Source organism: Saccopteryx bilineata, chromosome 4, assembly GCF_036850765.1.
Source record: "Saccopteryx bilineata isolate mSacBil1 chromosome 4, mSacBil1_pri_phased_curated, whole genome shotgun sequence".
Taxonomy (NCBI): Eukaryota; Metazoa; Chordata; class Mammalia; order Chiroptera; family Emballonuridae; genus Saccopteryx; species Saccopteryx bilineata.
Window position 1 is genome coordinate 267,194,787 of NC_089493.1, and position 14,855 is coordinate 267,209,641.

Consider the following 14,855-nt stretch of genomic DNA (forward strand, 5'->3'; position numbering starts at 1 on the left):
GAGGGGACATTTAGGCAGGAGGAGTGGTGTTCTGTACGTTTTGTTTTTCTTTTTTGGAACAAAACTGAAATAAATAATTGAGTGTATCTCATGTGCCCAAATTCCAGCTTCAACCATTATCAACAGATGTTATTGCAGATAATAAAAATAAGAGGCCTGACCTGTGGTGGCGCAGTGGATAAAGCGTCAACCTGGAAACGCTGAGGTTGCTGGTTCAAAACCCTGGGCTTGCCTGGTCAAGGCACATACGGGAGCTGATGCTTCCTGCTCCTCCCCTTCTCTCTCTTTCTCTCTCTCTCCTCTCTATAATGAATAAATAAAATCTTAAAAAAAAATAAGAATTATTATAGGTAAAGTTTTTTAAAAAGTGAATCATTCTAATGCTCAATAGTATATAAATTATAGTATGAAAGGTTCATAGATATGGCAGAAAATGCTATCAGTATTCAGGTGACTGGAGTTTCAAAAACTCTGTAATAGGACTGCAGGGCCAAGCCAGGGAACTTTAGGAAGAGGGGTGGCATTTGTTGCTTTCCCTGTGTGTGAGGTCTAGTGTGGAGTTCATGGAAAAAGGAGGGGTGGGGCAGGTATTGCTTAGGGTTACTATGCAAAAGCACAATAATAGGCAGCATTTAAATGAACGTTGCAAAGAGAGCTCAAAAATGTAATATTTGCCTGACCAGAAGGTGGCACAGTGGATAGAGTGTTGACCTGGAATGCTGAGGACCCAGATTCAAAACCCTGATGTCACCAGCTTGAGTGTGGAATCATATACATGACCCCATGGTCGCTGGCTTAAAGCCGAAGGTCGCTGGCTTGAGCAAGGGGTCACTGGCTCAGCTGAAGCCCCCTGGTCAAAGCACATATGAGAAAGCAATCAATGAACAACTAAGGTGCCACAACAAGTTGATGCTTCTCATCTCTCTCCTTCCTGTCTGTCTATCCCTGCCTATCTCTCTCTTGCGTGCAAATGTGCATGCACTAAAAAAAAAAAGTTGTTATATTCAGTGGGAAAAGCATGTGCAGATGGATATGGACAACATAGCATTTACCTAAAGTTAGAAGCATAAAAACAGCTTTATTTTTATGTTTTATTAAAATATCAGGTTACAAATATGATCAAATGCTAACATATATTCATTCAGGCTGGTGGGTACATGAGTGTTTGTTGATTATATCCTGTATGCTTTTCTGTACTTTTTAATTTTCCCCCTAACCAAAAACAAACAAATGACTGAAAAAATAAATAAGAAGGCTTTTTGCAGGATCCGGTGGGTGGAGCCGTGTGAACTGGTGACAGAGGCAGAACCTCTCTGCCCCTTGTTGGCTTCCGTCTCTGTCAGGGGAGATGGTCCGGAAATGGGAAGGAGTGAGGAGGACGTGGGAGTCCCGTTCATTAAGGAGATTTAAGGGCCTGCAGAGCCGATGAGTTGGTTGAATCCCTGGCAGCTGATACCTAAGATCCACCGACCACAGCACTTGAGAAGTCAGTGGGTGGTAACTGAGCTGGCAAAACAAAACAGAATTCAGGATAAAGGTTTGCCCAAATTGCAGATAGGTAGACTGGGTGCCAGTCCCAGGCACAGTTCTGGGAAAGATTTCTCCATAAATGACTGTGAGTCATCAGAAGGGACCCCGTGTGGGTCATATATGAGGGGTGAGTTGGCTCAGAGGACATCAGGATCTCAGGCTGGCCCTGGGCCAGCTGGGGAAGCAGAGCCATGGGGATCCCCCAGCCTTACCTGGGGGTTTCCTTGTTGTCATGAAGGACTCGGTCCTTTCAGGAATATTGATCAGTTAGTTGGATAAAAGGACCATAGGCATCAGGATCGTGCAATTTACAGGTGCCTCAAGAAGGAGAGGAGAGTCCGCCCAAGACTGATGTTCCCTGTGGCTTTGACAGACCACAACACTGGGCTGAAACGCACAAGAATTCACAGCTCAGGGACATGTGTCATGGGCAGTGTTCCCCAGGGAGCAGACTCTGAGGTGGAGTTTAATGTGGGAGATGTTTCCTGGGGGCTGCCCTTGGGATCACACCCATGTAAAGGAGGGGACGGAAGCAGGATGGGCTGAGGGAGAGGTTGAGCCATGATGCGGTCCCAGCAACTGTCTCTGCCAACCCCACGGGGACCTCTGGAGCCAGACTAGCCCCCTAGAATTGTTCTGAGTTAAACTGGGATGTTCTGGCCTTTATACCCCCTCCATAATTGGTTAATGGGATAGGGGCTGGCACAGAAGGGTGTTGCTTGAAGGGGCAACTGCCCTGGACTGCCAACTAACCACAGTCTCTGCAGCTGGGGCCACAAGGTGGGGATCTTGGTGGTACATGCCGGTGTCCACCACGATGTCAGTGGATGATCGTGCTGAAGATGGAGGTAGCCAGTAAACAAAGCAAATAAACAGATGCAGAGAAATGAGGGCTTGCACAGAAGTATCCCTTTTGCACCTTTTAATTGGATAGAACTTTTGTTGAGCATATTGGGAAATGGGTCCGCACGCAGCGCAAATGCAAACACACAAATTGCTTTTTTTTTTTGGTATTTTTTTGTATTTTTTCTGAAGCTGGAAACGGGGAGAGACAGACAGACTCCCGCATGAACCCAACTGGGATCCACCCGGCACGCCCACCAGGGGTGACGCTCTGCCCACCAGGGGGCGATGCTCTGCCCCTCCGTGGCGTCGATCTGCTGCGACCAGAGCCACTCTAGCACCTGGGGCAGAGGCCAAGGAGCCATCCCTAGCGCCCTGGCTATCTTTGCTCCAATGGAGCCTCGGCTGCGGGAGAGGAAGAGAGAGACAGAGAGGGAGGAGAGGGGGAGGGGTGGAGAAGCAGATGGGTGCTTCTCCTGTGTGCCCTGGCCGGGAATCGAACCCGGGACTTCTGCACGCCAGGCCGACGCTCTACCACTGAGCCAACCAGCCAGGGCCACACAAATTGTTTTTAAAGAAATTTGTCAGCTTGAAGAGCCATGACAATGAGCTCCCCCTGGTCATTCCAGGAATCCAGTCCTAAGAAACTGCCTGAAATACGGACATTTTTTGCACAGAGCTATCCATGGCAGTGTTCCTGATGACAGTGAAAAATTGGAAAGAACCAGTCCAACTACCGGGGACTCTGTTAACAGTCACTAAAAATAGGCAACAAGGGAGAATACAAAAGACACAAAAATGGGTGTGCTCTGTTCACAGCCATGCTGAAAACATAATCACTGGTTTAAAAAAACCAACAAAAAAAGAAATATCAAAACGGTAGTTATGTTAGGTTAAGTGCTTCATCTTTCTCACGTCCTAAAATCAGTAGTGATGGGCCTTCAAAACCTTGGTAATGAAGAAAGAGTGTTATTTGCCAGGCACGGGCTGGGCATGCCCAGACTTGACAGTGTGTGGAGACCATGGGGAGGCTCAGGACGACCTGCCCGTCAGGCCTGGCTGCTGAGAGGTCACAAGGCGCCTGGCTGTGCTCACAGCGGGATTGGAAGAGACCATGGGGGTCCCAAACTACTGCCCGGCCCACGGAGTGCATGCGGCCCCCTGAGGCCACTCATCCGGCCCCCTGCCGCACTTCCGGAAGGGGCACCTCTTTCACTGGTGGTCAGTGAGAGGAGCGCTGTATGTGGCAGCCCTCCAACGGTCTGAGGGACAATGAACTGGCCCCCTGTGTAAAAAGTTTGGGGACCCCTGACCTAGAGGCTGGTGGCGTTAGGGGGTTGGGGAGCCATGGACCAGCATGTTGCCACTTCTGTTGGAAAGATTTCTCCTTCTTGGTTTGACAGCAGGAAACTGAGGCCTGGCAATACCAGTCCGCCCCAAAGCCACCTGGCCTTGGGCTGGAACCCAGGTTTGCCAGCTCCCCATCCAGGGCTCCTTTCAAGGCACTGCACGCAAAACTGATGAACTGTGCAGATTCTGAGGTTTTCAGGACCACTGTGGGTCAGAGGGGTTGTCTGTGTGCTGGGCTTGTTCTCCGTTTACGCACACACAGTGTAAAGTCAATGACGCAAGTCTGCAGCAGGAAAGGGAAGAGCTCCCCTGCCCCCTCCTCCGGCACCCGCGTGTTTAGTGTCCTGCCTCCGTGTTGTTCTACACACGTGCTAATGTGTGTGGTTACTAGCTCATGCGCTTTTTCCTCGTTTCCCCGCCGTGGGCATGGGATTCGCCGTGTTGGCATATCCTTGATCGTTCATTGAGGTTGTTTCCGTTTTCTCACTGTTGAAACGGGAGCCTTCAGCTTGTGGACAGGTGTGTCCAGAGTCAACAGCCTGGTGGAGAATCAGGCAAGTTCCTCTCATTTAGAATTTGGGCCCCCAAAGCACCCATTTTGTCTCCTGCCACCTTTGGAAGGCACCCTCAGGGAGGACCTAGCCCAGTTGGGGGACCCAGAAAGGCAGAGGCTCCTCCCAGTTTGGGCCCCTGTGGACGGCTAAGTCTGGTCATTCCCTTCCCGGAGCTCTAGACTGTTCTATTGCCTGTAGGGGTGGTGCTGCGCACAGGGACAGCTCATGGTGGGGACAGGTTCTGGGGCCAGGCCTCCTCTTTCCTGGCCCTCCAGGTGTGGCATCTGGGCAGCTTCCTTCGTCCCAGGATAGATACAGTACTGGACTCCTTGTCCCCGGCACCCACCCAGGGAAATTCTCCCTGGTGGCCCTGCTCGTCCCTCTGTCCCCACCAGACTCATCTCTTCCTGTCTGTCTCACTCTCCAGCGTATTAGTGGGGGTCCCCCAGACTTGACCCGAGACGAGTGCATTTGCTCATTTGGGAGGCAATGCGGGAGCAGCAGTGTGAGGCAGTACAGTCGTGTTACCGGGCGTGTGACCACGGCAGGCAGCTGAGCTGAGGGCCCACGAGAGCCCACTCATCCCACACCTGAGTTCACGCAGCTGTGTGAGGAGTGGGCTGGGCCAGTGGTCTGCCAGGTCGCCCCCACTGCTGCCTGAGAACTGTTTTCAGGACGTTAAGCGCAGGCTCAGTTTGCTGCTGCTTCTCCCGCAGCCGGTTCCTCGGGCAGAGTCAGGAGGACCCAGTATGTACGGCCCGTAGCATGTCCATTCCCCGAGGAAAGTTTAGGCCTGAACCTCAGGGCTCGTCCTCCACCTTTTCAAGTCAGTGGTTGCATAGATGAAACCTTCCAGAACCTTCCACTTCCTTCCAGGCTGAGCCCCAAGGCTCGGGCTTGCCTAGTGATCCCAGATGCGCAGGTTACCCTTCCCTCAATGCGAGGGCCCTGACCTTTGACTGCTCTCCCAGGATTAGCCCCTGGCCTTCAGCTCAGGGTGGCACCTGGGACAGGGGGACCAGCCTCCCTCGTCCCCCGGTGCTCTCTCGAGCTGGGAGAGCAGACCTGGGGGCCGCCTCTCCACCATTGCCCAGCTCAGCAGCATCAGGAAGGAGGGAGCTGTTGTAGGGCTGGTACTGCGTGTGTAGACACCAGCGAGCTTCCAAGGTCATAGCTCCCCTCTGGTTGTCACAGATGTTAGAAATCTCTCGGTGCCTTCCTCAGCCCCGGCGATGAAGGCCACTGCCGAGGCCTGTCCCCTTTGCAGGGACACCCGTTCACCTCGCTCCCACTGTCCGCACTGCATGACATCCTCCGGCCAAAACCCAGGGTCCATCCACCTCCCCGTGCAGCCGTGTCCCTCCTCCCCTCTTGCTTTTCCTAGACACTGGGATCCAGCCCAGGTGTTCCTCTCCTGCAGGAAGCCTCCCCTCCTTAGACCCCCGAAGCCAGCAGGGGACACCCTCAACCCCCATGCAGCCTCAGCTGTCACCTCCCCTGTTTGCTGCCCTGTGTCCTTGCTGCCCTGGAAACAAGGTTGGGTCTATCGGTGCCACTTCATCAGCCCCACCCCTTGGCCACCTGATCTGGTATGGCTCCATGCCCTCACCTGCCCCTCCCTCTGTCCCCTTATCTGATTCTGTTTCTCTTGATGGCATCACCACCACCTGGCATGATGTGTATGTCTGCGCCTCACTAGAAGAACGGGGCTTTGTCTTGTTCCTGCGTGTCTTTAGTGCCTGGAACAGAAAGTAGTGCAGAGTAGGAAGAACTGGCAGGATGGGGCTGGTCCCCAGCGCGTGCTTACCAAATGGGATGTCTGGTCTCCGAACCTCGCATGGAAAATGAGGGCGAGGTGCACTGAATCGAGGTCCCTGATCCCATCTGGGGTCACTGTGCCATGCTCCATAATCAGGACCCACCAGCCTGCCATTCCCCGCTTGTCCGGCCTGACTTCGGCAGCACAGGGCGAGGAGATGATGACCATGGCTTCCCAGCATCCTCTGTTCTCTTTCAGACAAAGGCCCCAGTGAGGACCTGCGGCCCGAGGAGAGGCCCGTGGAGGGTGAGGCACTGACAACTTCCCACCTTCATCCCACCACCCCATCTCTGCTGCCCTCCCCTGCCCCTCACTCTCCCCTTTGTCTCTTCAATACCCGGTCCAGGGGTGGGGTCCTGTGGGCTGCCCCAGGTGGGAGGTTTTCAGACCTGTTTTCTAGACGTCCTAGTAGGTACCTGATGAGAGGTACAGCAGCTCTCTCTGGTCAGGGAAATACAAGGCTTTCTTCTTTTGTTTTTGTGCACACTGTGCTTCTTTCCACAAAGATCTGAAGGGTGAGGTCTGAGCCTAGTCTTTCTGAGCAAGCAGAATTCAGGCTTGAAAGCACAGAATTGGCTTTGTGTCCGTCAGACATGCTCATTCTCAGGAGCTCTGCTCATTCTCTTCCCGCGGAGAGCGAGAGTGGGCCGGGAGGGGGGTCAAGGTGAGGACGCGCCTGTTTCAGGAGTGTCTGCCCTGGAAATGGAATGAGTGGGTATCAGAGGAGAGAAGCTTCCCCAAACCCAGCCTGGCAGGGGGGTGCCGTGAAATGCTAACAAAAGTGCACTGGCCCCTGGTGGCAGCAATTTGCAGATTTAGTATTGACTCACTACTAAGTAGCTTGCTGACCTGGTCTGGAGCGACACTTCCTAGCAAGGCCCATGATTATGTGTACCCCACAAAACCTTCCAGGTCTCCGTCCAGGCCTGGCGATGCCCGAGACTGGGTTTCACAACAGGCATTTGAGCCCAGGAATTGTAGACCTGTCTGGGGTACCATTTCTTTCTTTCTTTCTTTTTTTTTTTTTTTTTTTTAATGTTTCTATTGATTTGAGAGAGAGAGAGAGAGGAAACCAGACGGCAGAGGGGGAGAGAAAGAGAAGCATCAACTCATTGCTCCACTAAGTTATGCACTTATTGGCTGCTTCTCATACGTGCCCTGACGAGGGATGGAACCCATGACCTCAGCGTACCCGGCGCATGCTCTATCCAGGGCCTGGGGTGCTGTTTCTGAGGGATTAGGTTACCTGCCACCACCACCACACCAGCCTTCTTCATTCTAAGGTCCCACCACAGGGTCATCTTGGTGCCAGCAGACCTGGGACATGAGCAGAGAAACAGTGCGCTGCTGCCACCGGAGAGTCTCAGTAGGCGGCTTTTTGCCTTTCAGACAGCCACGGTGATGTGATCCGGCCCCTGCGGAAGCAGGTGGAGCTGCTCTTCAACACGAGATACGGTGAGCGAGGAGCTGGGCGGGGTCTGGGGCAACCTGGCCCTCCCTTCGGCCCATCCTGTGATCAGAGAGACTTTGGGCCCGACCCTCCATCCCAGCTGCTCTCTGAACAGGAATAAGGGGCCGGGGTGGGGAGAGAGCTGGGACTCACTGGGAGACGGATGGGGGCACCTCGGGAGACTGAGTCACTATCAGAAAACCCCACCCCCTGACACGCAACGCCTTGGCCTCCTCAGTCAGCCTGCTCATGCTCACCCCCATCCGCCTCGGCCTCAGGTTGGAGAGGTCATTAGCCCCACTGTAAGGACTGCCCCTCTGTCCTCGTGGGCACCCTCATTCAAGGTCCTCAGGTGGACTTGTATGTAGCAAGAACTTTCCTGCTGGAAAGACCAGGAAAGAGGATGGGGAGGTAGCTTAGAAAGGTTTTTGGTTTGTTTTTTTTTTTAAATTAATTTTAGAGAGAGAGGAAGGGGGATAAAGAGAGACGGAAACATCAATCTGTTCCTGTGTGTGCCCTCACCAGGGATCGGACCCACAACCTTTGTGTGTCGGGGCAATGCTCTAGCCAACTGAGCTATCCAGCCAGGTCTTATATATATATATATATACACACATATATACGTGTATGTGTATGTGTGTGTATAAAAAGATTTTACTATTTTAAAGAGAGGAGAGAGGGAGAAAGGAAGGGGGACAGGGAGGAGCAAGAAGCATCAACTCATAGTAGTTGCTTCTCGTTATGTGCCTTGACCAGGCAAGCCCACAGTTTTGAACTGGTGACCTCAGCATTCCAGATTGACGCTTTATCCACTGTGCTAGAAAGCTATTCTTTATTAACTGCCTGTGGTTTGCCAGGCACTAGCTAAGTGCTTCACACACGTTCTTTCATCCCATGTCCTAATACCCATTTTACAGATGAGGAAAATCAGTCCCAGTGAAGTGACATGGCTTCTCTGAGGCCCCACAACTAATAAATGGCAGTGCCTGGCCTGGACCTCAGATCTGTCCTCTTCCCAAAGTGTAGATTAGGACCACACTGAGTTTTGGAGTTCTTTATGTTAGTGGAGGAGCCTCTAGACGGCCTTTCTGGCAACACAGGGACACACGGTCTTGGGTGGAGTCAACACTCAGACCTCACCAGCCATCAGTTGCTTCCCCTGCACTGCCTGAGTGTGAGGGCCCGGAACGAGCTTGATTATGTGATTCTCTTACCTCAGCTCTGGGACTCGGGGACCTGAAATGAGTCATGTCCCATGTGAGCTCCTGGAGACTGGGTGATGGTACTCACCGCTCAGGCAGGTGGGGAAGGTTCACCTAAGGGCCCACCCTGAAAGGACTTGGGCACCTGTGGCCCCCTGAATAGACGTGGGAGGCGGGAGTTGAGGCTGGTGGCCCCGTAGCTCTGGGTGACCCTACAGCAGCTGTGTCTCTGCAGCCAAGGCCATTGGCACCTCGGAGCCCGTCAAGGTGCCCTACTCCAAGTTCCTGATGTACCCAGAGGAGCTGTTTGTGGTGGGGCTGCCCGAAGGCATCTCCCTCCGCAGGCCCAACTGCTTCGGCATCGCCAAGCTGCGGAAGATCCTGGAGGCCAGCAACAGCATCCAGTTTGTCATCAAGAGGTGAGTCCCCGCCAGGCCCGTGGGCCCTCTGGGCTCGCCCAGCCTCCAGGAGCAGCACAAACTGCCAGCTCTTCAGACTGGAGTAAGCCTTTGTTTTGTTTTTAAAGAGTGGCGTATTAATCAGGGCTTAGGATCAGCCAGGCAGGCACAAGGTTATCCAGACCCAGCCCGGGTCTGCCAGACTGATGCCCTCTCCGCCTCCAGTTTGCCAACACATGGGGTGGGACTGTGCCTGCCAGCTTGCTCCCCTGGGCCATTCTGAGTATCCCCTGGGCAGGTGCGTCACTGTCCTGGGCCAGGAGGTACCAGGGGACTGCTGAGGGCCATGCCCATTGTCCCAGGATTGGAAAAGATGACTGGCATTTCCAGATCCTTTCTGTTTCCTCGGGCATCTCAGTTTGTCAGTGAGAGCCCAGTGGGACTGTGTGCCCAGCTCAGCTACAGAGTCCCTCTGGAGGAGGTAGAGGCAGCTATTAATTTTTCAAAGGAGGGGAAGGACTTGGGGTAACCTGTTTGGTTTTGTTGTTTCTGTGTGTTACTGTCATGTCTTGTAAATTTAGGTTTGATTTGGTCAAAAATGGCAAGAATGAGGAGACTTAAGGATATTTTCTCCTTAGAGGGGTAGATGGCCCCCAAGTTGAGAAATTCCTGGTGTTCTTCACACCTAGAGTGGCAGGCTGGTGACAGAGCATAGGACAGGAGCTCACCCATGGGATCTGGTTTACATCAGGGGAAGTAGGGAAGGTGATGCTTCAGGAGATGATAGTGGATGCCTGCTTCCTTCCTTCAACAAATACATCTTTTTTTTTTTTTTTTTTTTTTTTTTTTAATTTTTCTGAAGTTGGAAACGGGGAGGCAGTCAGACAGACTCCCGCATGCGCCCGACCGGGATCCACCTGGCATGCCCACCAGGGGGCGATGCTCTGCCCATCTGGGGTGTCGCTCTGCTGCAACCAGAGCCATTCTAGCGCCTGAGGCAGAGGCCAAGGAGCCATCCTCAGCACCCGGGCCAACTTTGCTCCAGTGGAGCCTTGGCTGCAGGAGGGGAAGAGAGAGACAGAGAGGAAGGAGAGAGGGCAGGGTGGAGAAGCAGATGGGCGCTTCTCCTGTGTGCCCTGGCTGGGAATCGAACCCGGGACTCCTGCATGCCAGGCCGACGCTCTACCATTGAGCCAACCAGCCAGGGCAACAAATACATCTTGAATGCCAACATGTGCTAGGCTGTGATACAGCAGCAAATGCCACCAAGTCTTCCCCTTGAGTTGGCCAATCTCACCAAATAAAATGACAATATAACATCAGGTAGAGATAAGTGCTATAATGAAGGGTAAAGGGACAGGCGAGGGTAAGGAGGAACCTATCTAAGGATGTGACATTGAAACAGAGACCCAGTGAAGCAAGCCATGTCAGTATCTGGCGGAAGAGTGTACAGGGAACCGTAGGTGCAAAGGCCCTGAGGCAGGGACACACTTGCATGTTTGAGACTAGTAAGGGAGGAGTGGTAAATGGTGAGGCCCAAGAGATCGCAGGGACTAGATTATACAGGGTGTTGGGCTGGTTGAAAGAGTTTGGATTTTATTTCAAACTTAATGAGAACTCACTAGAAGGTTTTGAGGAGGGTGATATGATCTGGTCTTTTTTATTTTTAATTTTTTTAAATTTTCTAGCTGTGAGGCAAAAGGGACTCTGGGGGGGATAGGCAAGGGCAGAAGCTGGGATCAGCAAGGAGGCTTTACACTGGCCCAGGGACAGGGCAGCAGCTTGAATTGGATAAAGGTAGGGTGGAAGTATTGAAAGTTGTCAGATTCAGGCACAATTTTAAAGAATTTGCTGGTAGTATGTTAGATATGGGGAGTGAGAGGAATAGAGGCCTGAATGACTCTAAGGTACTAGGCTGAGCAACTGGGCTGGCAGAGATGCCACTTTCTGAAATGGAGACGATGTGGAGGATGCAGGCAATAGTTGGGTCTGACGTGTGTTATGTTTGAGATGTGTTGGGGCTTCCAGAGATGGACAGCATGTGGATAACAGGACTCACAATCTCAATGCTCAGTGGTGATGTCAGGGTGGAGACAGATCATTGGGAGCTGTCAGCATTCAGGAGGGACATAGTACATGGAGACAGCTTGCCATCGTTGTTCCTTAAACCCAGAACCAAAAGCACTTGGCAGCTCGAAGGTAGGAGCCAAATCAGTAGCAAGTGACTCCCATATGTGCCCCGACTGGGGTCCACCTGGCAGTACCCATCTGGGGCTGATGCTCCATTGCTTGACAACAAAGCTATTTTATAGTACCTAAGCTGAGGCCATGGAGCCATCCTCAGCACCAGGGCCAATTTGCTTATTCGAGCCATGGCTGCAGGACTGGAAGAGAGGGGTGTGTGTGGAGAAACAGATGGTTGCTTCCCCTGTGTGCCCTGACCGAGAATCAAACCTGGGGCTTCCACACGCCAGGCTGACGTCCCACCGCTGAGCCAACCAGCCAGGGCCTACTTATGCATTTCTTAGTTAATTCTTGTATGTGCCCTGACCAAGGATTGAACTTAAAATTTTGGTGAATCAGAACAACACTCGAACCAATGTAGCTACCAGGCCAGGGCCAAAATTCACCTTTTTAAAATGTACAACTCTTTGAACTTAGACTCATCCATCACATGAACCACCACTGCAATCAAGCGACGAAGCAGTTTCCAAAAACTTTCCTGTGCCCCCTTGTTGGCAGCCCTAGTCCCTGGCAGCCACTAATCAACGTTCCATTATCATTTGCCTTTTCTAGACTGTCACGTCAATGTGACGGACACAGTGTGCAACCTTTGGCGTCTGGCTTCTTTCACTAAGCTTTTGAGATTCATCCATGTGGTTCTATATGCGTTCATTTATTTAAAAATAGAGTAGTTTTTAAACAGTGAGTGTAATTCCAGTTTCCTGAAAGCCACGTGAAGAAAGCGACGTACATAGGAGAGTGATTAGCCTCGTCAAATCCAGCAGGTAGGGTGACGGGACTGAAGACTAGTTGAGGTGATTTTAAGAAATGATTCAAGGAGAGAGATTGAACACTTGGGTATCTTTATTTTGTTGTTCCTCAGTATAAAAATTACCAAAAATACTGTGGGGACTATTAAGTGAAAAATAGCCAGTTCTCATTAATCTCACTTTAAAAAAGGATACATTTGGGATGTGCTAGCATTAGATAGAAGTATGGCTACATAAATAATTTTGTGAATATACTAAACACTACAGATTGGCATACTTTTTTTTATTTATAAATACATTTTTATTAATTTTAATGGGGTGACATCAATAAATCAGGGTACATATATTCAAAGAAAACATGACCAGGTTATCTTGTCCTTCAATTATGTTGCATACCCATCACCCAAAGTCAGATTGTCCTCCGTCACCTTCCACCTAGTTTTCTTTGTACCCCCCCCCCCCCGTAACCACCACACTCTTTTTTTTTTTTTTTCTTTTTCTTTTTTTGTACTTTTCTGAAGCTGGGAATGGGGAGAGACAGCCAGACAGACTCCCGCATGTGCCCAACCGGGATCCACCCGGCACGCCCACCAGGAGCGACGCTTTGCCCACCAGGGGGCGATGCTCTGCCCCTCCGGGGGGTTGCTCTGCCGCGACCAGAGCCACTCTAGCGCCTGGGGCAGAGGCCAAGGAGCCATCCCCAGTGCCCGGGCCATCTTTGCTCCAATGGAGCCTTGCTGCGGGAGGGGAAGAGAGAGACAGAGAGGAAGGAGGGGGGTGGGGGTGGAGAAGCAAATGGGCGCTTCTCCTATGTGCCCTGGCCGGGAATCGAACTCGGGTCCCCCACACGCCAGGCCGACGCTCTACCGCTGAGCCAACCGGCCAGGCCACCACCACACTCTTGTCCATGTCTCTTAGTCTTGTTTTTATGTCCCACCGATGTATGGAATCATGCAGTTCTTGGTTTTTTCTGATTTACTTAGTTCACTCCGTATAATGTTATCGAGATCCCACCATTTTGTTGTAAATGATCTGATGTCGTCATTTCTTGGATTGGCATACTTTAAAAGTGATTTTTATGGTATGTAAAATACCATAAAGCATGTATATAAATGTCTTATGTATGTATGTACGTGTGAACGTTAGTTTGCTGGGGCCGCCATAACGAAGCACTACAGACTAGGTGGCTTAAACAACAGAAACTTATTTCTTTCAATTCTGTGGTGGCACAGTGGCTGGGTCACCAGTTTGAAACCCTGGGCTTGCCCGGTCAAGGCACATATGACAATGAACAACTAAAGTGAAGAAACTATCGATTGATACTTCTTGCTTCCCCATCCCGCTGTAAAATCAGTGTTCCGTTATCATTTGGATTTTATTGATTTTTAGAGAGAGGAAAGAGAGAGAAAAAGGGGGGCAGAAGTGGCAAGCATCAGCTCGTAGTAGTTCCTTCCTGTATGTGCCTTGACCGGGCAAGCCCAGGGTTTCGAACCAGTGACCTCAGCGTTCCAGGTCGATGCTTTATCTACTGTGGCAGTATAAGTCAAGCCAATAAAATCTTAAAACAAAACAAAACTGTGGAGGCTAGATGTTCAAGATCAGGTTGTTGGCAGGTTTAGTTTCTCCCAAGGCCTCTCTCCTTGGCTCACAGACGGCCACCTCCTTGCTGTGTATTCAGATGGTCTTTTCTCTGTGCATACGCACTTCTGGTGTCTCTCTCTGCATGACCTAGTCTCCTCTTCTTATAAGGATGTCAGTCAGACGGATTGGGGCCCATCCTAATGTCCTCATTTAAATTTAATCACCTCTTTAAAAAAGACCCTATTTTCCAATACAGTCACATTCTGAGGTATTGGGGGTTAGGGTTTCAGCATATGAAATTTAGGGGGGACACAGTTCAGTCCATAAAAATATAAATGTTTTATATAACTGAGAAATTATTACCTGCGGGAGATATTACTAATGGATTGACACTCTTTCTGCCTGAATCTGACCTCCACATCTTTCTAAACAATACTCCAGACAACCGCTACCTGTTAATTAGACACTTGATTTTAGCCGAAAGGTCGATTAGCCAATACCTGTTCATTCGAGTTGGCACAAAATCAAATTAAAACTTTCTAGGCCCTGGCCGGTTGGCTCAGTGGTAGAGCGTCGGCCTGGCATGCAGAGGTCCCGGGTTCGATTCCCGGCCAGGGAACACAGGAGAGGCGCCCATCTGCTTCTCCACCCCTCCCCCTCTCCTTCCTCTCTGTTTCTCTCTTCCCCTCCCGCAGCCGAGGCTCCATTGGAGCAAAGATGGCCCGGGCGCTGGGGATGGCTCCTTGGCCTCTGCCCCAGGCACTAGAGTGGCTCTGGTCACGACAGAGCGACGCCCTGGAGGGGCAGAGCATCCCCCCTGGTGGGCGTGCCGGGTGGATCCCGGTTGGGCGCATGCAGGAGTCTGTCTGACTGTCTCTCCCCATTTCCAGCTTCAGAAAAATACAAAACAAAAACAAAGCAAAAAAAAACAAACAAACAAAAAACTTTTTAAACCTTTGGTCAAAAAGTACTAGTAACCCAGATCCTTGAACTTATATGCAAAATTTTTGTATTCTTTTGTGTATTTTTCTAGAGAGAAGGTCCCTTGCTTTTATCAAATTCTCCAAAGTTAAAAAACCCTTAGGGGGAAAATACCTTAGGAAATTTCAAACCATGGGTAGATAGATTCTCATGG

General features: G+C 51.1%; 1 protein-coding gene across 4 annotated transcripts in view; it reads left to right on the top strand.

Moving 5' to 3' along the window:
• The window catches only part of GTF2IRD1 (GTF2I repeat domain containing 1), a 124,277-nt gene that overhangs the window by 65,861 nt on the left and 43,561 nt on the right, over positions 1-14,855 (top strand). For 3 of the 4 annotated variants that reach the window (XM_066274590.1, XM_066274589.1, XM_066274592.1), the window contains exons 15-17: positions 6,295-6,342; positions 7,486-7,551; positions 8,984-9,167. In XM_066274590.1, the coding sequence (XP_066130687.1) occupies positions 6,295-6,342; positions 7,486-7,551; positions 8,984-9,167 (298 nt within the window). The remainder of the gene's footprint in view (positions 1-6,294; positions 6,343-7,485; positions 7,552-8,983; positions 9,168-14,855) is intronic. The other variant, XM_066274591.1, reaches the window with a different exon arrangement.